The 25580-nt window shown below is 40.2% G+C and overlaps 1 protein-coding gene and 1 pseudogene across 3 annotated transcripts; one reads left to right on the top strand and one right to left on the bottom strand.

Moving 5' to 3' along the window:
* The first annotated feature begins 203 nt into the window (after positions 1-203).
* Positions 204-989, top strand: LOC143857905 (uncharacterized; annotated as a pseudogene).
* A 2518-nt stretch (positions 990-3507) lies between these two features.
* On the bottom strand, positions 3508-23747 carry LOC143857526 (protein ESSENTIAL FOR POTEXVIRUS ACCUMULATION 1-like). Of its 3 annotated transcripts, none has more exons than XM_077367974.1 (10): positions 23586-23746; positions 12939-13027; positions 11668-12561; positions 11477-11591; positions 11191-11382; positions 10410-11009; positions 7388-10226; positions 4508-4704; positions 4370-4429; positions 3508-4125 (listed from the first exon to the last, which is right to left on the bottom strand). In XM_077367974.1, exons 1-10 carry the CDS (start codon positions 23653-23655, stop codon positions 3737-3739), a joined length of 5445 nt encoding a protein of 1814 aa, XP_077224089.1. In that variant the 5' UTR covers positions 23656-23746; the 3' UTR covers positions 3508-3736. The 3 variants fall into 3 exon arrangements, with proteins under 3 accessions (XP_077224089.1, XP_077224090.1, XP_077224091.1); XM_077367975.1 differs by having other exon boundaries at positions 4508-4701; positions 23586-23745; XM_077367976.1 differs by lacking the exons at positions 3508-4125; positions 4370-4429 and having other exon boundaries at positions 4529-4720; positions 23586-23747.
* Positions 23748-25580: the final 1833 nt, after the last annotated feature.

Genomic DNA, 25580 nt, shown 5'->3' with positions numbered 1-25580 from the left:
TGGGGTTAGTTTAGCCTAGAAGGGGGTGAATTTATCACTGCCCAACTAATAAATAAGTTGTAGACGAAGGTCATTTTTGTAATTGACCCTATGCTCATATGTGCGTATAGTACACCCAGGCGCACGCTAGAATAGATCACTCCAACTCACGTACACTACATGAACCATTTTCATACACACGTAGTAGATAAGATCTGCAAAGTTTCTTTTGTCATAAAAACTTAGAAAAGGAAGACCCTTTGCCCTTCCTTTGCATTTGCCTCTAAATCATGGCAACCACTAGATTGCTTCAAACGTTTCAGGCAACACCATTACTCCGGCAAGTGAATCGTAAAGCTTCAATTATAAGAAGAGAAGGGCACATGAAGGTGTGTAGCATGGCTAAGGAGAGTGACACTAGCACTAACAACAACAACATTCTTCAAACAACAGCCGTGATTGGGGGCTTAGTGTCAAACCCTGTAATTGGGTGGTCACTCTATACGCTCAAAACAACGGGCTGTGGCCTCCCACCAGGGCCCGGTGGTTCGATCGGAGCCATTGAAGGTGTTAGCTATCTGGTTGTTGTTGCCATTGTGTCTTGGTCCTTATATACTAAGGCTAAAACGGGCTCGGGCCTGCCCAATGGGCCTTTCGGGTTGTTGGGCGCGGTGGAGGGCCTGTCTTACTTGACATTGCTTGGTATTTTGGTTGTGTTTGGATTGCAATTCTTGGAAAAGGGTTATGTTCCCGGACCCGTGCCGGTGCCCGGTGCCCGGTGACCAGTGCTTTGGGTGAGGTTCTCTTTTCTTTTTTTTTTGGAAAAAATTGGGTTGAGGAATAGATTGTTTATTTTCTATTAGAAAGGAAGTCATGTGCTCTTTGAAAAATTGGAGACATTATCTTCTTTGTATGATGTGAAAGTATGGTGATCTTTGCCTTTCTAATTAGGCACTGTTTGGATTCCAAGAAAAATATCTTTGAAAAATTGGAGAAATTATCTTCTTTCGTATCATGTGCAAGTATGGTAGTCTTTGCCTTTCTAAACAGGCACTGTTTGGATTCCAGGAAAAATATTTCTGACTAAAAATCTTCATCAAGAAATTTTATTTTTTTTTATCTTTTCACAATTTAGTGGTAAATGATGTGATTATGGTTAATTTGGAAGGATATTATAATAAATTGAGGGTCCCGCAATTAAAAGTTACATATGGATGGTTCAAGTTGTCATTTCAAACATGGCATCTTACACGAGGAGGTATATATGTCTCAACCTCAAGGTTTTCTCTCAATATCCCTCTCAGGGGGCTTTGACCATGTCTCCCGAACAATCTCAGTACATATGGCGCAAGACGATTCCACATATCGAGGTCGGAATGGGATCGGGTGTTTTCACGTCTCACCGTAGTGCCCGGTTTGTCTTGATTTCCAATTGATGAACAAGAAGGAGAATGGAACTATTGGATTTTGTGACTCGGCCCTCGCCCCCAAGGTATTTCCTAAGGTCCATCGCAGAAGGCATTTCGCAGATGGGCTGTTGCATGTGAGACCAGCCACCCAAGCTCACTTTTCAATAGATTTTGTCTTCATTAGGTTCTGTTTCTTTAAAATGGCTGTAAAACAAATTTTATGTCTAAAAATTGGTGTAAAGTTTGTTTTATGGCCATTTTATGTCAAAATAAACCGATCTTTTAAGATTAAATTTGAGAAATGGGCTAATAAATTGGAAATATCAACCAATAAATTGTATATATGGGTGTTGGCCATTTTGATCGTCACTCGGTGTAAATTTAAAGACACAGCAGAGGGAAAGATCAATAGTACGAGGGACGCCCATGAACTGAAAACCTTGGTTCACGGCATAGCTAATGTTAGGGCTTCTGTGTAAGATATTGTAGGGCAGTACCGGAATAAATCACTAGGTATTATGGGTATAGAGCGGAAACATGTGCCTTCTTAAGAGTTGATCCAAGATTTGTTTTTTTCTTTTGGTATTGATCGGAATCAACACGAATAGATGAAGCTAAGAAATGGAATTGGAGTTCTATTTATATGTACATATATCTAATTTACATGTACATATAATCAGGGTTTTAAATTTCAACCAATATCCGAAATTTCGGATTTCGGTCGGGACCGAAACGAAATGGGTACGAAACCGAAATTTCCGAAATTACAAAATTTTGGAAATTTCTGCGAAATAAATGCTTAATTTTGATTATTTTATTACTTTACCAAATTTCGACCAAAATTTCGGTAATTTCGGCTGAAAAAACCGGTATTTTGTGGGCCAGTACCCAATTTCAACCGAGATTTTGTGATTTCGGCCGAAATTTCGATTTCTGAAAACACCAAAATTTCGGCCGAAATCAAAATTTAAAACCCTGCATATAATTATATAAATAGATACATACGGTAAGATTGATCTATATCTTGATTATGTTGAACTCCCTTGTTTTGTTAGACAAATGGTCCGTTCATATACAATAATCATTTTCAATACCATATTGGCGACGCCGACCACTCAAGATGTTTTGCCGACGCAGCATCTAAATGCCAATTAAAACTCCTAAGGCCCTGTTCGTTTTAAGATTATGAAAACTGATTGAGAGTGATAAACCGATTATTGGGCTCAAATTTAAAGGCAATTTTGAGTACAGTAAACGGATTGGCACTCACAATCGGTTGACATAATCTGCATGCCCTGTTCGTTTAAGATTATGACAACCGATTGTGAGTCCAAAACCAATTATTGGACTCAAAATTACATTTGAATTTGAGTCCAATAATTTGTTTTTTGAATTCAGAATTGGTTGTCATAATCTAAAACAAGCCAGGTCTAAACTAACGGGGCCTAAGCCATCTCAGGCAAAGTGATGATGAAGACAAGTAGTTAACTGTGACAAAAATGGTCTGATTATCTCTTGTTAAGTGTTGCTGCATAAAGACTTCCTCCGTCAGTCTATTATGTCTATCATGCAAGAAGGCATTCTTCACGTCTAATTGAAAATTAGGAACCATGAAAAAACAATGACTAACTTGGTCAAGATGATTCAAACTGCTTAGTATTAAATAAGGGAGATGATATTTTCACCCTCCCTCGAGTACGCATCGACGTCAAATCACATTATAAGGGGGGAGGGGGGGGGGGGGGGGGGGGGGGCGCATGCGTACTGTAAGAGGTGATGACAATATCATCGCCCTAAAACAAGGGGAGTGATAAATCGACCCCCAAATATCTTAAATCGACCCTATGCGTCTTCCTCTCACTAATCAACCCAAATATCTTAGCCCAGAGGAGAGAGAAAGAGACATAGGGGTCAATTTAAGATATTTAGGGGTCGATTTATCAAGGCCCAAGGTCATCAAAGAACCAAAAAAATCTTCTCCATAGGATGATCGTATCCATCCAATATATTTGTTATAAAATGGATGGCCTTGAAACTTTAAAAAAAACAGTATAGAAACATCCATTTGTTAGCATCAGCAAAACAAAGGAAAAAGAACCAAAAGAGTTGCAAGAATGGATGAAAAAAGCAAGCTAAATCTTTTTCAGATTTCCCTGGCTTTAACCTTGCTAGGCCTTTCAATAAATAACCAAATCACAAGGGGAAGGGAGCTCTACTGTTTAAAGAATTCTCTACAAAAGAGCTTGAGCTGATAACTCAGTGCTGCTGCTTATAATGGAGGCAAAAAGGCTACAAAAACTTTTACAGATGTTTTAAGAAAATGTATATACACTCTGACTCCAAACATCCTATTCTTCCACGCTTTGAATCTCACCCATCATAATGCGGTTACTAACTACGTTAAACCCCAACACTGATGGACTAACCTTCTTCCCCTTCTTTATCTTTTTCTTCCCTCCGCCCTTGTTGGATCCATCAAGTCCTGATGAGGTGTCTAGGTCATAGTCCCCAGTGCCGATACCATCAGTATTTACATGATTGATGCCAAACCCGGCCACCTTTCCGCCCTTCCTAGCTTGAAACGCAATCTCGATCACATCGGCTGATAACATCTCCTTATAGTTGAGGAGCTCGTCAATGAATTTGTGGTCAGGATCGAACGAGCTGAGATTCTCCATCAGAAGTGTTTCTGCCTCTGATGTAGATTGCTTCAAGCAAAATTCCAGGAAACTCGTATCTGATAGTCAGGTAGTTAAGAAAATCAAGGCAGGCAAAGTCAAATTTAAGAACTACTTTACCAAATGTCTAGCTCATGCAATTGACAGACCATCTGAGATTTTTCTTTTCCTCTGACAATTATCAATTGGGGTCGCAAAAAGAAAAATTTTGGCTCTATAAATGAGTCGTTGTTTTGATAAAGTGAACCACAAAAACTGAAAGGAGAAACAAGGGTTAGTGATTATCAGTCATTATAAGGATACCGTTCGTCCCAGTTAGCCTAATGGACTCGCTTACGCACCAATCTCTGAAGTCCATAGCCTCTGCATAAAGTAAAGGAACCCCAAAAGTTTAAATAGAACTCTTAAATGTAAACATCTACAGGTTTGTAACAGGCGTACCTGCGTATTTGGTTACAGCATCGCTCCTTCCTTTTGAGGATGACTGAGCAGAAGCAGGTGACGATGAAAGAGGGTAATTGGCAGGCCTGCCGCTAGAGGACTTTTGTCGACTCAATGACCCTCCGGGAGCTCCTTTCACGGGGGTGCCTTTCGATCCCCAGCTACTAGGATTTGCAAGGGATGGGAAGTCTGGCCTGCTTGCACGGAATAAAACTAAATATAGTTAAAGCGATGAAAATAATAAAAGAAATCACAAAAGGTAGAAGTAGAATAATGGTGGGGGATCCAACTCCATAAATGTCAATTTCTTATGAAAAATCAGTTCCTTTCACATTTGTAAGGGAAAAAAGAAATGCAGGCCTCATGAAATTGCATCATCCAGGCAAATGTTTAAAAACACAGAGATCAATTCAAGACTCAACCAAGTTGACTTGACTCCAGTTTGCTCAAAGTGCCAACTCCAAATCTGAATTGCATTAAAATGAGCTAGTTTTCGATGATACCAGAGTTCAACTCAGAATCAAAATGCCATTCAAGCACGAGCTTTTGAACAGTGTTCCAAATATCAGTTGAGCTTCAACAAGGATAGGTACAGATGATCTTCGTATAACAAGGAGCCACACAGATACATGTGAAATGGCACCAGAAAATATAGAAACCTATATGATCATCATGCACTACCAGTTAGTGAATAAGGGTTGAAACATAGTCCCTCCTAACACTTTTGCCTTTTTGTTCTCAAGAGCTGCCTCTTGTGGTTTATTATGGAACCTTAAGTATGTTTGCCCATGATACCTATTAGTTCACTTGCATGTTACTTCATATTCTGGTAGGTGTTTGTTGTCTGGTTCCTTAGGCAACATGTGAACAAGTTCAGTCGGGTTAAGAATAGATCAAAAGAACTGGATAGCAGCACCTTATGGTGAAGTTCTTTTGGTATTCTCAACAAAAATGAGGGATGTTCCAGTCTTCTAGGTAGGTGACGGGTCACTGTGGAAGGGTTCGTGAACCATCTCATTTCTTGTATAAGTAGAGCTGCATATCCTTCCAAGGAAAGAGGATTTCAATATAAATAACTTCGACCATGTTGATCTATGGATCACAAAGGCAATGACAGAATAGCATGAAAAGACCAAGTGATTTCCTAGGGAATAGCTTCTTCCAGACACCTCTAGAATAATCTACATAATTCTAGAGATATCTACAAGGTTCTAGAATCTTCAAAAAGACCAAGTGATTTCCTAGGGAATAGATTCTTCCAGACACCTCTAGAATAATCTACATAATTCTAGAGATATCTACAAGGTTCTAGAATCTTCGATTCTTCCAGACACCTCTAGAATAATCTACATAATTCTAGAGATATCTACAAAGTTCTAGAATCTTCTAGAAGATTCTAGAACCTTGTAGATATCTCTAGAACTGTGACAGGTAGCAGCTGCGAGCAACTATGCAACCAATGCAACGCGGGTCAAGTTTTCAGTTGAAAGAAGTAGGTTTCTTGATGTAGACTTGTTAGTGCTTATATAGCTTGGACAGAGTACATGTGTCCTTGTGAAACATAAGCAAGGTAGCACAGTGACCCAACAAAACCAATAAGCACACATATTTACAGTTCATTAATAAAATTGAAAGATTATATGTGATATGACACATATCACTACTTTATTTAAATTTTAAAAAAATAAAAATTTGCATCCAGGCGAACACAGCTAAGCTAAAGCATACAAATACTATGATCAATAATAGCTGAAAACAAGGAATTACTGAACTCAAGCATTGCATCATTGACCTAACAAGCATGTTGGTGTATATGAGATGGCAATTTCCTATAATGTGGAGAGTCGTCATTAATCAGTGATGTGTTTATACTAGGTATACCGAGTTGCTGGTCAAAGCTTAGGATGGGATAATTGGACAAAGTCTTTCATGTTTGTTGTCTAGCGCAAATAGGTACCTCTTTAGTCATGGTGACTTCCTAACCTTTAAAGTTGAGGAAGATTGGATATGGAGAAATCCCAAGTAGAAGATCGTTTGAGAAATACCATGGCAAATTGTGCTTGGAAGCCAACATGGAGGGGAGAAAAGGGAGGCAAAAGGTTACATATATTGTAAATCTTCAGCATATGTGGGAGCATATTTATGTACTCCATGGAGCATTCAGTAGTTTGGACTTTAAATTGGTGGACCAGACACATCAACCACAAGGACTTAACTACCCATTTGCTCATCACATCCGTCTTCGTGGGTCTCTTTTGTTTGCTAATGGTTTAGGATCCCTCTTACAAAGAACCGATTGAAATGAAGGCTTCTCTAAGTTAATGGCCTAATGGAAGGGGTATATTGCTAACAATGTTGCTTCTACATTACCGATTAGGAGGGCTGGAGTATCCATAATGTGCAATCCCATTTTAGGATGAGATACAGGGGATTAATATAGATGTTGCTATCAATTTGCTTCTACTTGACTGAGTAGGAGGGCTGGAGTATACATAAATTGCAATCCCATTTTAGGATGCGATAACAGAAGATTAGTATAGATGTTGCTAAGAGGAAATAACTAAAATAAAAAACTGATCAAAAAACATTTAATCAAATTAAATAGGGTATTCAGGTAAGTGTACAACCTCCAAAGTAAAAACTATATCAGATGAAATATATTCATAAAACGGCATTCATTAAGCATCAAATATAAACCCCTTAGGAGTTATTAGCTGGATAAATAAGAACAAACTTTTTCTTGGAAACAGTTTATATGGAATGAGACTCCCGAATGCAAGAATAAAATTCAGTACAACTCAAAGCAACGTCATATAGATGGAAAAAAATATTCATAAACATAAGATATTAATAACTGAAAACTCTGAAATTTGAACATACTGATTGGCTTCTTGCTTTGATTGCTCAACAGGGCCCCAAAACAGATCATCTTCTGTCTTTGATTTCGATTTGGCAGAAGCATGTGACCTAATTTGTATAGAAGATGCAGCCTTGGAAGGTGATGAACCAGAAAGCTGCCATGAACCACCACTTCCAGGAGCAGCTCGGTTGGACTGGGCTTTGGGAGGAGTTGTGATCTGGGGCTGGGGCTGGATGGCCAACGTTTTTTTCTCTTGCTCCTTCTGAATATCCCTTAATGATGTGGTTTTAGAAAGTTTCCCTGAGTCTGTAGACCATGCTGGAGCAGGTAAAGTGTTTGCTTGATCTCCCTTCCAAAGAACAAAATCTCCTAAAGAAGGGCCTGATGATAAAACATGCAATGCTTCCTTTTCCTGCTGTCTCTGACGACTATTTTTTCCTTTCTCGGTAGGAATGGCTTCATCAACTAAAGCAACAGGGGATGGAGACTTAACTCCAACACGTTTACCCTTCAAAGACTTTTTGCGGCTCTTTTTAGTATCTTTAGCCTCAACAAAATCATCATCATTAATAGCAGAAACATCCAACTGTGAAGTTGTAACTGGCATGGGTGGCAGACTAGAACCCTTGTCGGTGCCGGTAGGAGCATCCAAAGCCGTCTCATTTGTCTTCCCCAAAACTTCTTCAGCCAATAAATCATGTAACTGGCTCTTTTTGCCCTTTGGATTTGGAGTATTCAAGGAGCTGCCTAAGACAAACGGTGCAGTGTCACTTCCTGCATCTTTATGAATATCTTTAACAGGTTTAGGCTCAGAATTAGTAATAACTCCAGCCCAAGGAGTTAACGATGAAGAACTTGGAGGGTTAACAGACGTAGTAATCTCAGAAACAATCATTTCTGCCCGTGCCCTTCTCTGCTCCTCTTGTTGAATTTCTAACAGCGACTTTGCCTTGAGCCCAGGAGCAGGTTTCCAAGCTCGATGAGCCAAAGGTACCTGAGTGTTATGCAACAACTCAGATTCAACTTTTCTTGGATAAGCTTTGCTTTCACCAGTTTCATTATCAGAAATACTTCTCGACAATGTATCCTGAGCCTCCTGAGAGCTCCATGTTTCTGAAGTAGATATCCCAACTTTGGTATCTCTTGTTCTCACAAATGTCCCATCAAGTGTTTCACATGCTTCTAAGTTGGACTCAGATTTTGTGTCCCCAATGTGTGCCCCCTCAGTTTTGAGTTCTTGTACTGACTGGTGAGAAGGATAAGTCTTTGTTGTCCCTTTCCCCTGGTCCGAAGAGGATTGTGACTTCGAATTCTTTTGCTTTCTGGACTTCTTCTCTGAAGTTTTCTTTACTTCCATATTTTTCACTTCTTTCACCACAGGTGATTCGGTATGACACCGTCCTCCTTGTACTAGTGATCCTTCATCAAAACCTACGTAAGGATCCTCCACATCATTAACATTTTCAGGAATACGAATATCATTCTTGTCTGTCCCAACAGAAGATGCAGAAAATGGAACTGTAATTTCTTGTAAGCTGCCAACTGAAATTGTTTCACTAAATTTTGCAGCATCTCGTGGTGCATGATCTTCAATCATAGTTTCACGGCTGTCTGGAACTAGAACATGCTGTTGTAGTACAAGAGGTTCTGTTGAAGATTGCTCCATCCCAGTAGCCGAAGGTAAGCTCTCTGATATTGCAGGAGTTCGTAGTCTATCAGTGGGTTGAATGTCCCCAATTTGTTGGGGCAGAGGAGCACTCCAACCTTCATTACGGACGGTATTTTCAAAAATCAAATGTGGCAAGTGTAGAGCAGAGGATTCAGAACCAGGATTGGAGCTGATATTCTCAGAAACTTTTGAAGACAAATTTCCATAGGCAAACCTCTGATCATCCTGTAACTTAAGGATATGCTCCTGGACACGGTTTTCAGGTGCCAAGGGAATATTTAGTGGCATCTGTGAATTAATACTCAATGCCCCGTGTTGTTGCCGAAGCCCAAGATAATCTATGGTAGCATTACCTGCTGGCAAAGCAGCCTGTAGATGCCCATATGATGATGGTTCACCATAACGTTGATGAGACTGATGTTCAGATAGAACCTGAGAGAGCAAATGGTTCTGTTGTTGCAACAACCGGTGCTCTTGTTCTTGCTTCTGTTGCTGCTTAAGGAATAAGAGTTCATCCAGAAGTGACATCTGGGAGGGAATAGGTGCCTGAGAATGCAACTGAAGTTGGGAGAGCAAATATTGTTGTTGCAAAACACTCAACATTTGTGGATCTTGAGAGAAACCCAGTGAGAGTAGATTTTCTGGAGATATGGTGCCAGAAGGATGATCTATGGGCTGAGTAATCATATGAGATAAAGATGGGTGGTGCTGTGGTTCCAGCCTCTGCTGTTGAACTCCATAACCAGCTGGGGGCATGAAATGATGATTATGATGCATGTCCATCTTATCTTTAAGAATATCCACTCCACCGTGACCAGTGCTGCTCAGAGATCTAGCAATAGGGAAATTTGACCCAGTTGGAGCTCCATTGGTGACAGCTGGGGAAGAAGACTTATCCGCCACAACTTGCAGGATAGACCCCATGCCCACATGCTGAGAATGAGGGATTTGATGAAGACCTTCTTCCCTTGGAGGTAACTGTTTCGAATGTGGTGAAGGAGATTTGGTGACGACCTCTGCCTTGGATGCCATGGATGCAGCATCTCTTCCAGGCCAATACGGAAGAGGATTGGGTAGAGACAATTGCCTCTCTAGTGACATTCTCTGGGCCATGAGGTAATTTAGATCACTCCCACTTTCCAATCCCACTGCAGGAACATCAGAGTTATTCCGTATATATCCTTGCATACCTACAAATAACAACAGAACTGATCATGTAAGTGATGGCCAATGCATTGAAGATGAGACCGCCATAATATAGGAGCTCAAACATGTATTATATGAATATACATGAAAAGTAAATGCGAAGTAAAGTAGTAATAAACACCACAATTTTCAAATCCAAATAGAAGAATTATCATGAAGCAACCAACCTTCGGTGAAAGCAAGATTTTGAACCGCAGAACTGCTCAAATTTCCAGACATCAATGACTCTAAAAAGCGATTCTCAACTTCAGTTATTGACTCATTTCTATTCCTTTGCTCATTCTTTAAAATATCAATTTCACTTGAACCTGTATGAAGCTCTCTTGGGTCCTCCACAATGTCACTCTGTTTTGGTGCACCAAACCCAGGTGGTGGCCTTGATTTCATTCTCAAGTGGGGCATGACATCCCCAAGTAACGAGAAAGGAGTGTCACCAGAAGCACCTGCCAGGCGAACTTGCAAATCTATGCCAAAATATCCGGCCTCAAACCATCCAATTAGATCACCACCCGAAAAAGGACCTTGAATTGCACCTTGTGGATCTTTATAATAAAAGGATAATTCCTCTGGAGAAAGTTGTGGCAAGACTTTTTTAGCAGAAACTTCATCCCTTGAACTAATTTCAGCAGAAAAATCTCTCCAATCATATGATGACCCAAGTGAGCGTTCACCTACAGATTGCGATCTCCAAGGAATGCTTGAATGTGAGGAAGTATTTTCCTGCATGCTCACTTCTCTGCTGCCAGCTGTATCATCAAATTGACGTGCTGCAAGATGTATGTAGCACAGACAAGGCTTGAATAAAATAATGGATACTGTTATACTTTAAATAATATAACAAGACTTAATATGTGTAAGATGAGGTTATATAAAAGAAGAAAATAAAATCTGAACATTGATATCCATACTAAAAGTAAGCAACTCAGGGTGTGGAAGTTGATGCAGTACCTTCTACATTAAACTTATTATCTTGGTACGGATGAAGATTTTGAAGTGTATCCAACTTTGAATCAGGCCTATAAGGTTGCAGGTGCTTTTCATAGGATGGACTCTCGGAATAACCGAGATGATCACCTTTTGAGTTGTTAGCAGTTTCATCCCTATATTCATCCACTGCGGAAGATAAATCTTCTCTACTGCCTGCTTAGCAATAAATATGTATCAGCAAAATTACACCAAATAATCATAATTTAAGAAAGTAATAAATATGAAACATCCAGAAGTGGTCCACTACCGAGTTTGGCTCTCCTTGGAATGTCTGTAGAGTTACGCCCAAGGGAACTATCATTAGAAACCTGAGGTGTGCCACTACTTACTACATCCCCTTTGTCAATTCCCTTCAGAATAACCTATCAAGCACCAACTCATTAAAAATAAATACATACAAAAGGATAATTCACTAAATAAATCGTAAAATCCAAATACCAATTCCTCAGGCGTAGGTGCAGAAAGTGCCAGAGGCTCCAAAGGTTCTGACAGTGTTAGAGAGGAGACTTCTACAAACCCATCTAATGGTTTTCCAGATGTTTTCAGGTTAGAAATCTTGTATACATCAAGCAATTTGGTCCTAGTGTATCTTAAAGTGCAGGGATCTCCGTAGGAACCTTCACCCTTGTCTGAAACATTAGCTAGAGAATAAGGATGAGAACTGTTATTCCCACTGCTTCCAATGGAGCTGACCCTTCCCCGACTAGCAGAAAAGGTTGAAGGAACATTTTCCCCTCGCCCCCTAGCATAGGCAAACAAATGAGCTGGTTTGTTTGGCGTCAGAGTTTGACGATGATGAGGTTCTCCTCTTCCTCGACTTTGAGAAGAGTTAGACCTCCACGGCCTGGAATAATGGTCCCCCTCTCTGTCCACATCCTTTGGATGATTAAGAAGAGGGCTCATTCCTGCATCACGAGGCCCTTCACCATCTTTGACAGAATCCGAACATTTCTCGCGCCAATTTTCTGACTCCTTATCATCGGATCCCCAACGTGTGCTCCATTTGCTCTCACGCCGTTGCTCATAATTACTTTCCCTGTTCCCTGAATCCGCCCACCGTTCCAATGGCACACGGCGTGCTTCCCCACGTTCCATCTTGCGAGTATCACCAAGCTCTTTCTCTCCCTCTCTCCAGCTATCTCTGCGAATAACAGAACTGGTATCTCTTTCTTCATCACGCCAACGATCACGACGTCCACTTTCTGCATCATGTAAGGATGGCCTAAAAACATCCCTTCTCTTTCCACTATCATGAGAGTCATCACCATTTCCCGATGCTTTCAGGACATCTGAGCAACTGTTGTTACTTGCATAAGAGTTTAAATGAGGTTCCTGCAGGGCAGCCAGGCAGCAAATGGGAAAAGAAAAAGAGAAAAAAAAAAGTGTGACAACGGAAGCTAACACATGAAGAAGATATGTGGGACTTAAGGGTGCAACTTGGGTCGACTCAACTCGAACCCGATGGGTTTAACCTGATTTTGGCTAGGGTTGGGTTGGCATTTCCTCTGGTTGGGTTGGGTTAGGGTTGAGGGAATGCTATCTCATGTTGGGTTAGAGTTGGTGTAAAAAGTTCCCAAAAATTGAAAGAATACGGTGTAAAAAGTTCAGTCAGTGACCATTCAAAAAAAAGTTCAGTCAATGCAAGTCAGGCAAGATAAACACTTGGCTAGACTGGTGAAGTCAAAGAAGTGTGATGTGGCATTACTTACCCCAGTTACCATTCCAGGCTTATTTTCTCCGGGCTTTGGTAAAAGCCATTGGGGTGAAAGAGGAATGGAATTATCAGATCCTAGTATTTCTGCAAAAGTGAAACAAGTACAAATTACAAGATCCAGTATAGTAAGGAAATGAAACCATTCATTGCAAATAGAAAGGACTAACTACTGAACTGGCATGCAACATAACTGTACCCGCTCCTGATGCAGAAAAAAAATCATAATTATCATCACAGGTCCATTTATTATGTTCTTCCATCGTGGTACTATTTTTGAAAAAAAAGATAAGAGTCACTATTAAGGGATTTCATTTTATTTTGGTACATCACTATTATGTTACATTACTATTTCATTCCAAAAATGAAATAGCCTTTTGTTCTAGTTGGTTAGGAGATTGAGTTGGTCGTCCAAAATATTAGAGTTTTGGTAGGAATTTGAGAGAAAAATTAGGGAAGATAGGAGGGAGAACACAGGCAGTGTATGAGCTTTGTTTCGGCTAAAATTTTGGCCCCCAGATGGAAATTCGCTTCCTTCGTTCTCCTATGGGTCTTGGATAAGGTTTTTACTATAGGTATTGATTTTAACATGGGACAATCCTTGGAATCCCATGGAACCTCTAATTATCCATCGTCGAACTCTCTAGAATTGCCATCTTTGACTCGTCCCGGTGTTCCTGGTCTCCGATCGGTGCCCTTGGTTCCACCGGAGGGGAGTAAAAACCAAGCGTTGTCCGACTGGAGGTTGTTGGGCAAAAAGACCGTTGTTCCTGTAGGTCTCTCTCTGTTGAATTCAAATTTCAAATTCCATAGGAAATTTAGTATTCCCACATTAGCCTTGCCCTCCCGTCTCCCTTTCTCTGTCTTGCAAATAAATCAGTGGAGGGGTACCCGCTGTGCATTCCTGCAAGGAGACCTGTGGGGCCCATGCGTGATTGGATAACTAGTCTTGGAGGCCTTTACCTTTAGAAGATATCTTATGAATTCTAGTTGGATTAGGTTTTTTGGGAATTCAAAAAAGTAAATCAGTCGTGTACGCTTCTAACCTGGGAACTCAAAATCGAGATATTAAATTGTGATCATCGGAAAGGACAAAAAGGAGGAGAGACGCTTCTTATAAAGGTGGTTAAAGGTGGTTGGAGCTATCATCACTTATAGTAGATCTTTTATGGTGCCTTGGGATATCTGAAGGGGATGATTAGAAGCATGTGAAAGTCCATGCCTTGGGATATCTGAAGGGGATGATTAGAAGCAAGTCAAAGTCCATGCTTGGGCTTTCTACCGACGCTTACATTACTATAGGAATTTTTGTCATATTATCTTTGGAAGTCGAAAAGGTAGTATCTTTGGTCATGGGTGTATTGGGCACTATAAATGCTTTCAAATCAAGTATGGGGCCCCCCTACTTCGTGTGATATGGGGGCGGTTATTGGTTTTAATAAGTAGTTTCTGATTTTATTAAGCGGTTACCTCTCTAAGTTGAGGAACTTTGGAAGCTAATCACTCCAGTCCTAGACAGGAAGGAAAATGGAACATCAGAAATAACTCTCCCCCTCCCTCTCCCCCTCCCCTTCCTCTCCCCCGGTAGGCCTGAGTCGGAAAAGGAAGCGTCCTTTGGATCAATTGGAACTGGAGGAATTTCTACAAAGGATTAGGGGCATGAACTACAATGAAGAACAAGCATCAAAATCCTCTCCAACTCCTAGGGAGAAAATTGGTGAAGTCATAAAAAGACAATGGACTCTATTTAAGAGAGAAGCCAAAGAAGGAGGGGAGTCTTTTTCACCTTATCTCGGACTTATGACGTGAAGGAATCCCATAAGCCAATGCATAAACACCCTTTCTTCGTCAGGTTCATGATGGACGAAAGAAGAGAAAGGCAGCAGGACTGGGAAGCGCAGAAAGAGGCAAGGATCCGGAAGTTGGAAGAAAAGATCTTAAGATGAAAGGCTTCAGAGAGTAGGACTTTAAATGAAGCCGAGCAAGCTTCGGAAGAAGAAACTTTTTTTTGAAGAAATCAAATCTCTTCTTGTGGAGTTGGACAAATGCTCAGGTTAAGGGTGAAAATATCATCGCCCCTTTTTATTATGAAATAAAGTTCGGTTGAAGAATGGGTCTTGACAAACTAGTCCCTCGAGTTGTCTTGCAGATTGAAGGTCCAGCCGGAGAAAAATCACAACCACTTGCTGTTGTTGCTAAGATTCCTTGCTACAGGTTAGTTCATCCTACGCCGAAACCCTCATTTCCCTTTGTTTAGTCGACACTTTCAACTACCCAAAACCTTCCTTTTCCTACCCTAAAACCCTCTTCACTCCCTACCTTTTAGCAACCACCCATCAAGAAATCTCCTGCTTTATTTTGATGCAAAACCAGCTCTAAAACATAGTCATACAGAACCCTTGTTTACTCACCAAAAGACCCCTTTGAAACCTCATGAAAACAATCTAGAGTTTTTGGCGTTTTACACCGCCCAAAAGCCCCCTAAACTATAGTCATCCATGAACCCTTAAAATTTTAGACATCTTTAACCCAAAGAAACCCATAACCGAATCGCATCCATTCCCTTCACTGATTTATTCTTGATTCTCTTCAACCTCCCTACACCACCAACCCCAGTTTGCAATAACTACCTCCCTACACCACCAACCCTAGTCTACAATAACTACGTCCCTTAACTAATATGTCCTTCTACCTTAGCCAAACACCCACTTAGGGAACCTTTAACTTCCATTCTTTAAACCCTAAGAATCCCACCAATCTATTCTTTAACTTCCAACCATACATTTTCATCTTGATAAACTTCATTAGATTACCTATAGGATTCCATTAGTTTTACATCCTCTTTAGCCCCTTTCAACTGACCTGACCACAGTTTCTCTTCTTCTTTTTTTCTTTTTTTTTTTGAAATTATCCTTTCAACAGTTTCATGTGCCCTTTTCAACCTTTCCACGTCCCTTTTCCTCCCTTTTCCTCTTTTTTTCCTTGGGGTCCGTTCTGTTGTGCTGCTTGTTTGGGAAAAGAAAAGGAAATGATGTGGCAAATGGAAAGGAATTGGAAAAGAAATGGAAAGGAAAAGGGGTGGTATGTGTGTTCTGTTGCCTGGAAACTGTAAGAAAAATAAACAGAAAATATAAAATGGAGTGTTCTATTGGATAGGAAGCGTAGGGAAAGTTTACTAACTTTAAAATAGATATTATATGAAACCAATGTTTGGCAATCTATGCATCCAAAATTAAATACCAATGTCTTTAATATTAGAGTAAAATATCCAGACAACCTCGTTTACAAGTTTTTCTTAAAGTTTTTTAAGTATCAAAAGTATAATAAAAAAAACCAAGGCTTCGTTATATTGAGAAAAGCAGAAGAGCGAAGCCGAGAGAGGGGATGGGGGAGATTAGGGTTTAATTTCGTCGTTTCTCGTCTCTCCTTGTGTTAGAGAGGAACTTGGTAGGGATGCTTATGTTAAATGGGGTATTGTGGTGGCTTGAGAAGAGAGACGGGATAAAAAAATCCTTGTTATGCTCCCACACTTGGATAAAAATAAATCAATGCAAAACCAAGCACTTCATCCACTTTCATCTTGTTCTTCTCTACAAATTTATGAACCCATTCACCCAAATCAAGTGCCCATATTTGCAAATTTGCAAGAACACTAACCAATTTCACATATTTGGACAGTAGATCCAACATCTGCATGTCGCAAAATATTTCCAAGGCCTCCTTGAAGAAACCATTTTGTGCATACCCAACTATCATTCCATTCCAAGATACCACACTTACGTGAGGCATTACAACAAACAGTTTTCGAGCTGATTCAAAAGCCCTTATTCTGATAAACCCATCAATCATGACATTCCACACAACAATAATTCCTTCTCTTCTCTTGTCAATAACATACAAAAACTCTCTCAATTCAACACTCCCTTAGAACAATTGTTGAGCATCATCCATGATACCACAAATGACATACATCTTAATGAGGTTGCTAAGAACAAAGTCGTCTTAATTCAATCCATGTTTGATAATCTGACAGTGAATATGTTTCCCTTCTTTAATTATCATGACTGGAGCACATGTTTTCAACACTGATGGAAAAGTATACTGATTGGGTTTGAAAAATTCGTTAGGAAGCATTTGATAATAAATTAGTATGGTCGGTTGTTCTCGGAAAAAACTCATATGATGGCGTTCCGGGAATAGCAGTTAGGTTCTTCCACCTAGGTGCAAACCATACGAGCGCATTAGAGATCACGGTGATCTGAGAGTGCTTAGAATTGTAGGGTTTGGGCAGCGGCAAAGGGATGTCGAACTCATCCGGTCTTGATCTCTCAGGCATCATGCTGCTGCCAATCTTTCGTGGTTTTGCAGGCTTGAATTTCGGGGAATGGAAGGAGGAGAATCAGGAAAAGGGTAAAAGCGTGGGGAGTTTTTGGGTGAAAATGTGAGGAGTTTTGGAATACTGACATTGTGAGGAAGAAGATGCAAATTGGAAAAAATGTAGAGAGTCGAAAGGTCTCTGTCATTGGATGTCAATTAGAATGGCACCAACCATATCAAAGAGAGAGACGTAAGTGAAGGTGACAAAGGCGATGGCAAAGCGAGTCCAGGAACAGGAGGAGGGAGGGGACGGTGTTAAGAGGGCAAGTACGAAAGCCCAATTTCTTACTCGTGATGGGAGGTGAAGACTCATATTTGTTGCCCGCGATCAAAAGATTTTCCATGGATTTTGGGTTCTTTCCACTGCTGAGAAGCGGAAAGATGGGCAGGGATTTTAGGGCGACACGTCATCCGGCACGGAACACAGGTCAGATGGAAAGTTCCACGATTTTAAACAACAGAACGACCACTTAACGCAAATTCCACGGAAAAGGGGGTATTTTCCAGTTCCTTTTCCGCCCAAGTATGACAATAGAACACACCCTTAGTTTTCCTCCCTTTTTCCATTCTCTTGCCTTTAATTCAACTCTAACCATAACCTAAGCTTTCGCTACGCCTACGGTGCATCAATTTGGATATCAAAGCTTCCGCTACTATGCCACTCTGCATAACTTGATATCAAAGATTCAATCCGCTGCCTACTCTACATTATTTGGTATCAGAGCTTCAATCAGTTGCGCCCACTCTGCTTTAACAAAGCACTCTCACACTCACATTTCCTCTCTTTTTTTTCCTTTCCTCGCCTCCTCTCTATTGCCACACATCTTGGTCGTAGGTTATGGGGGCTTTTATATCTAGGTTTTCCAAAACCTACGAAGAAAAATCCTTTCCCATTTTAGCTTCCGAACACAACCCACAACTAAAAGTCAAAATACAAAAGAGATAGTGGGAAACAAGGCAACTTTCCCAACAATCTCCACCTTGGCTTGTTTCACATCTACTTGAAGATTTTCCAATGATGTCACCACAGGTCTGTTGTCACCGCAAACCACAATTGGCCTTCCGAAGTATTAGATACACACCATCGAATCATCTTAGTACTGACTCCAGTTGACTCGATCAACACGGCCAATGCACGTATAGCTACCAAATCTCCTCCTTCTAAAAACCCCTTTTTTCTAATAAAGACAAAGATTTTTAGTGATCAATGATGTCATTTTTTTATCGCATTCATATTCTAAACAAGAATTCAGAAGTACTCTTCTCGTGGAAGAAAATCCATCAGGAAAAGAAAGCCACAATTGAAGCATCTTGGCCATGGGAAGGGGATAGCTGAGGTGGGCCCCTTCTTAATTCTAGCTTCTCGTCCAGGCGGACTAAGATACTAAGGTGGATTGGAACATTTTCCTTGAACTCCAGACCATCAAGCTCCGATCTCCACCCCCTTTCACTGACATAAAATTTCAGAACTCACGTATCAATTCCATGTGTTTTCAATTGAAAGGGGACTTTCCGATATTCTTCTCAATTGTCCTTGTGAGATATTTATCTATTCTAGAGAGGTAGATTGATCAATTTTATACTTTTTTATAATCATACTTTACCTAAATGAATGACCTAAACAAAGCATTCGATTATTCCAATGCAAGTTTTCATATGGGTTCCAATTCATGAAAAGGCATACATGATTGGATTTGTTCATTTTCTAGGATGCTTTCCAAAGATGAAAAGGGTATAATGGCATTTCAAGCACTTACTGTATCATTGTTGTTCACATGAGAACTTACGCAATTTGATAGTTGAATGAGGCCAACAAAAGAGACATAAATGTTCATTTACTTTTCTTTTCTTTTTCTTTTTCTTTTCTTTTTTTTTGAATGGTATAAATGTTTCATTTACTTCTTTGTGATTTTATAAAATATGGAAAAGGTCATTTTCCTTGAGATATGTGATCACAAGGCATATGCAGATTGTTTACTTATAAATTTAAATTGTTTTTTTTTTTTTGAATGGTAGCAGTTTCATTAAATGAAATACAAAGAGTGAGATGGTCCACCAAAGAATATAAGAAGGAGAAATAGAAAAGAAGATACAGATAAGAAAGGGAAAAAGATCAAGGTGGAAGAAAATCGAACATCTTCATATCCGATTTTTAAACGCCCTCCCTAGCAAGCTTGTCAGCCACACTATTGGCAGATCTACGAACATGGATGAAAATAATAGATGATCCAAGCACCCGATCAAAAATCTCATCTAAGAGGCAAATCTCCACGGAGAGAATGCTGATCTGCAGAGCCACCTAATGACGTTCTTGGAGTCTCCTTCCACAATGACTTGATCCAAAGACTATCTGACTCCAAACTTTGTATACCCTGATATACAACTCTCACCTCCTCTTCACTCGCATCTGCTACCCCAATAGGACCTAAGAAAGCCCAAATGACCTTGCCGCAAGAGTCTTTAAGAACACCGCCAATACCTGTAGGACCGGGATTCCCAAGACTCTAGCCGTCAAAATTAAGCTTAAGAAACCCATTGGGAGGAGCCGCCCACACTTGAACAATCTGAGGACGCCTTTCACTGAAACATACCTCCTTCCAACCCTCCCACAAGTCGAAAGCCGAGACGAAACGAAAGGCAGGAAAGACTCTCACCCAGGCAATAGACAAAGCAAACACCTTAATAAATAAGAAGTGCGAAGATTTGGCAATACCGACGAAAACTTTGCAATTTCTCTTTTTTCCAGATAACCCATAGAGTAGCTAACAAACAAATGTTCCAAAGCATTTTTCCCCTTTTACTTCCAAGGAACCATCTCCCAACTCACCAAAAGGTCAGAAAGAGAAGAAGGAAAAACCCAAGCAATTCCGAACCTTGAAAGGATACTGCTCCAAACCTCTTTAGCCACCTTGCAATGAATGAAGATATGGTCTATCGATTCCCCCACCTCTAAGCACAGCGGGCAATGATCCGCTAACCACATTCCCCTTTTCCTTAGAAAATCAATTGTTTGGATGCGACCACTACAAGTAGCCCATCCAAACAAGCGAACTCTAGGAGGAGCTTGAATCGTCCACGCTTTAGCGGATATGGGAGGCTCGGAACAAGGCACAAGCTGATTATAGAAGGACTTGACATAGAACACTCTAGAAGAGTCCCGGATCCATACCCTTTTATCCGCCCCAGTTGAAATAACATAGCACCATTCTAGCAACTCCAAGAGTTTAGAGACTGAATCTAATTCCCAATCAAAGAAGTTTCTTCTAAAGCCTTGCTTCCAAACAACTCTGATCCCACTTGTCTCAAAACATTCTTTGACTAGAGCCTCTTTATGCGCCGCAACGTCAAACAAAGAAAGAAAAATAATTTTAAGAGGATCAGGGGAGCACCATGCCTAATGCCAAAATTTAATTCGATCTCCAAAATATACCCTGAATCTTGTTCCGTGAATAAACCTATGGCTGATTCGCATTATATCACGTCACACCATAGACCCTTGCTTCCTATAGCAGTCATTAGCTTCCCAATGCCCTATTTTAGATCTATATTTGCTTTATTTACTTTAGCCCAAAGTTGGGATCATGGTTTTAAATTTCGACCGAAATTTCGAATTTTGGTCAACAGCGAAACCGAAATTGGCAAAACTCGAATGGTACCGGATTTCAGCCGAAATTTCGTCCGAAATTTTTTCGGTTTTTTATATTTCGTCTGAAATTTCAAGAAAGTCAACCCAAAAATCTCAAATTTATTAATTATACAGCATTTTTCCCGAAATTGCCGAAATTTGGTCTTAAATAATATATTGTTTTTTAATGGTGTACCCGCTGAAATTTCGGTTTCTGTGAGGGCCGAAACGATTTCCGAAACCGAAATTTAAAACCATGGTTGGAATTGCTCCACTCCAGATCTCCAAAGCCATTTACCCAGAAGTGCAAGATTCACCTCTCTGATTCTTCTAATCCCCAGCCCCCCTCATTTAATCAGCTTGCATACCTTTTCCCACCTCACCAAAGGAATGCCCTTATCCCCCTCTGATCCCCCCCAAAGAAAGTGTCTTTGAATCTGCTCGATATGATTCACAATGTATATAGGACATTTAAACAACGCTAGATGATATATGGTAATGTTTGCCAACACTGCCTTGATTAGAGTAACTCTTCCTCCTTGATTAGAGTAACTCTTCCTCCCCGCGATAAGAGATTTCTCTTCAACGTATCTAATCTTCTGGCTATTCTCTCCACAATAGAATCCCAAAAAAGCTTTTTGGGGAGGCCCACCCCTAGAGGGAGGCCAAGATAAGTAGAAGGAAGCTGATCCAACCTGCACCCCAATATACTGACTAAGTGCAGAGCTAGTTGAGGATCAATGTTCAAAGCAAAGATTCTAGACTTATGGAAGTTAGATCTTTGACCAGTTATCGGTTCATAGCACCGAAGGATAGCCTTCAAATTCAAAATCTGTGAAAGATTAGGGGCACAAAATAGAAAAGTATCATCAACAAACTGTGTGTGAGATACCTCCACACCATTCTGACCAAATGTGAAGCCTTCAATCAACCCAGAAGATCTAGCCTTTACCATGACGGCTCAAAGTCTCGGCGACGATAACAAATAAGAAAGATTAAAGGGGATCTCATTAGCGCAAGCCCTGGGAGGATTTGAAAAAACCTCTAGGAGAACCATTTATAAGCACCGAGAACCAAGCCAAAGAAAGACAGCTTCTTATCCACACTCTCCTATGATCTCCAAAGCCATCCTCCCAAGCAGATTATCTAGGTACGCCCACTCCACCCGATCATAGACTTTTTCCATATCTAACTTATAAATGATACCCCCAGCGCCAAATCTAGAGACAAAATCAGCCGCCTCATTTGCAATCAATTAACAATCCAGAATCTGTCTCTAACTAACAAAAGCACACAAACTATCAAAGATAATCAAGGGAAGAAGCTTTTTGAGCCGCTCTGCTAATACCTTAGCTAAAACTGTATAAACAGTCTACGAGGCTAATAGACTGAAAGTCTGAAACCCGGCGGCTCCCTTCACCTTAGGAGTTTAAATTCTTTATTTTCCAGCCTTTTACATACCGATGAAGTTGAACCTTGTTCATATGCATTTGCAACCATGCATGTTGAACATAGGGAGCCACAACTCATAGTAATAAATGTCCATGTTACATTGAGGCATACTTTGAGTTTAATAAAAAGGCAAACTACCCTAATAGGAAAAATGTTCAACAAATTTGATTATGTAGTTTATGGCTGTGTCCCAAGGCCTTAGCATACAATGGATTGGAAAAACATTGTATCCTTATAACATAGTAAAATTGCTATGAAGCCTTTTTTAATGGCGCTATGAAGCTTTGTGATGGCATGGACTTTCTAATACTAGCCCTCTCCACCACAAGGTGGCACACATGTACAGCAATTAGGGCTATTGATCCGGTGGACAAAGTCGATGGCCATGACCGAAAAATCAAAAAAAAAAAGGACAACCTGAACCACTTGACTGCCATGACTTTTGCATGAACTTGCACCTTTTTTGCTTAACTTTTTCAACCATCCCCTTGCATCCCATTGTCCAAAGGCTAAGATTAGTTTGATTGGTGTGGGATCAATGGATCTGTATTGGTTTCCAATGGGTGTGAAATCAACCCAATTCAAGCACAAGATAAGCTCAAGTTTATCAGGACCATAACAAAGTCTAAACAAGTTCTCATATATCATGTGTTACAAGACACTCCAAAATAGAAAATATCACAACAACCTTTTTAACCCTACATCATCTACTCAAGTAACAGCAAGCAATCATATATTCATCAACATGGACTCAATATTAAGCAATCCTATTACCCTGAGGACATTCATAGCATTCCAATATTAAGACTGTGAAGTAAATTTCAACACTCAATATATTAAACAAAAGATGCAATTTGCACCACCACAGAACCAACTCAGATCATCATATCTATAAGTGGATTAGGAAAAAAAAATGACAATATGAAAAAGGAAAAGGACCTGTAAAACATAAAAAGTAACATATTGCATGTTAACAGAAGAAGAGTGTAAAAAACACAGTATCCACCATAAACACAGAAGAAAAACTCGGAAAATGAAAAAAAAAAAAAAAAAAAAAACAAGAGAATGAATATAAATCATGCCAAGAAACTAGGGTTTTGTGGGGAAAAAGAAGAGAACAGAAATAGAAGGAGAAAAGTTAAGTAAAAAGATGAGGGTTTGAGAAAATAAGAAGAAATGAAAGTGGGTTACCTTTGGAAATCTGCTGGGGAGTAGAGACTGAGAGATTGTGGTGAGTATTGGCATTGATTCTTTCGGCCATGATCGTTCCAAGTTCAGAGCTTTGAAATGCAGAAGAAGAAAAAAAATAGTTCTTCTTCTCTCTACTGTTCGGGAAAAAAGGTAGGGTTAGAGACACGAAGGATATAGGCGGGGGGATAGAAGTGAATTACTTCACCATCGGCTTATGTTAGCATTTACCCCAATATTTATGTTCGGTAAACGCTTTTTTCACTCCTACTGTAGGATTATGCGCCCCCTGTTAACGTGATTTGACATCAAAAACTTTAACAAGGGGCGTATAATCCTACAATGGGGTGAAAGAATCATCTCACTTACGTTTCACCAAAAATAGTGAGGAACAATCCTTCCTTATTGGATAATAATCTAACCGTTCAAATTGTGGAGATTTTATATTGTGTGAGCATTTTTTAAAAATTACTGTATGGACCACATCATAGGATGATCCAAACCGTCCATGTGATGGGCCACAACTTAAATAGGTTGTGCCGCAAAAGTCACATTTCTAAAGGATGATCATATCCCTCCGATCTATAGAGGTTTCCATAATATGCAGTTCCTCTATAGATCAGAGGGTTGGGATCATCCTATGGAAATTATTTTTTCGGCACAACCTATTTGCGTTGTGACCCATCACATGGACGGTCTGGATCATCCTATAGTGTGAGATGATATTTTCGACCCCTTTGTTAAGTGTTAACGTGAATTGTGGGCAGACTTTAGTGCTTTTCGAGGTCAAATCACGTTAAAAGGAGGCGCATTATCCTAAAGTGGGGTGAAAAAATAGTGGAGACAGGATATCATTGCCGAAGAATGCTTCTCCTTCTTTCATGGCCCCACTTGACATATGGATATGGTGATCAGCACCATTCATTTGGTGCATGATGCCTTGTGCAATGATCAAAACTATTCATCTGTTCGTTCTCACAATCGGTGGACCACGCCACAAAACAATCCTTCCTTATTGGATAATCTAATCGTTCAAATTGTGGCCTAGAAAATGGATAGTTTAGAGCAATAGCAAAAATTGACGGATGGAAGTGATTTCGTAGTGGGAATGAGTGGTTTGGATCACCAAATTAGCTCGGGCCCAAGTGAATAAAGGCCTATTTGTTTTAGATTATGACAACCGATTGCAGACTCCCCAACATATTATTGGACCTAAAATTGAACTAAATTTGAGTCCAATAATCGGTTGGGGACTCTACAATCGGTTGTCATAATCTAAAACAAACGGTGCCTGAGTGGTGTGATCTCATAGCATCATAGCAGGCTATAAGATGGACACTCTTGATTGCTGAAGAGGCTAAAAGAAGGATAAGCACGCAAAAATTATTAGGGTGTGATGGGGTGTAAAAACGGCAGCCTATTAGCTGCCGACACGTGTCTTGAGGGGGGCCCACCGCAGACCCCGCGTCAGCAGGGGTATTTTGGTAATTACCGTAGAGTAGGTGAGCTTGGACCTATAGCTGGTCGACACCTGTCTTGGAGCATTAACTCCCCAACTACCCCAATTTTTCTCTATAAAAGGGCTTCCAAAGCTCATAAATCAGGAACACAGTTCATCCGGACGCTATTTCCTTCACTTCAGCTCCTCGGGCCCTCCAGCTCGGCTCTTACGTCACTGTCATATCTGTTAACCGATTTCGGGCCTAACATGGTGCCTCATAATGGTAGGATGTGCAACGATAATGAAATCTTTTAGGGACGTATGCCTCTTTCTTTATCAAGTTGTCTCCCTACCTTCGATAGTTAAATTTAATTTTGGGAAATGATATCAGTGCTCCAATGTTTTGATATTGAGCTCAAGTTTCTTGTCTTTAAGTATATAAGGGCTCCAATGTTATGATATTGACGCTCAATTTTCTTGTCTTTGAGTATTTGAAGGCTGTCAAAAGGCTCTCACAACCCTTTAAATACTAAAAGACACGAAACTTGAACGCTAGT

Source organism: Tasmannia lanceolata, unplaced genomic scaffold (genome assembly GCF_043159265.1).
Source record: "Tasmannia lanceolata isolate RefF3 unplaced genomic scaffold, GAP_Taslan_0.1 ptg000025l, whole genome shotgun sequence".
Classification (NCBI taxonomy): domain Eukaryota; kingdom Viridiplantae; phylum Streptophyta; class Magnoliopsida; order Canellales; family Winteraceae; genus Tasmannia; species Tasmannia lanceolata.
Note: the sequence above shows the minus strand (reverse complement) of the source record. Positions and strands in the feature narration are given on the sequence as shown.

What these genes read in the sequence shown, in the direction of transcription:
- LOC143857526 (XM_077367974.1), bottom strand. Translation starts at nt 23,655, where the DNA reads ATGGCCGAAAGAATCAATGCCAATACTCACCACAATCTCTCAGTCTCT. An exon ending in CACCTACGCCTGAGGAATTG is followed by an intron (nt 11,592 to 11,667) that starts GTATTTGGATTT and finishes GGTGCTTGATAG; the next exon opens with GTTATTCTGAAGGGAATTGA. An exon ending in TGCTGTAACCAAATACGCAG is followed by an intron (nt 4,430 to 4,507) that starts GTACGCCTGTTA and finishes TACTTTATGCAG; the next exon opens with AGGCTATGGACTTCAGAGAT.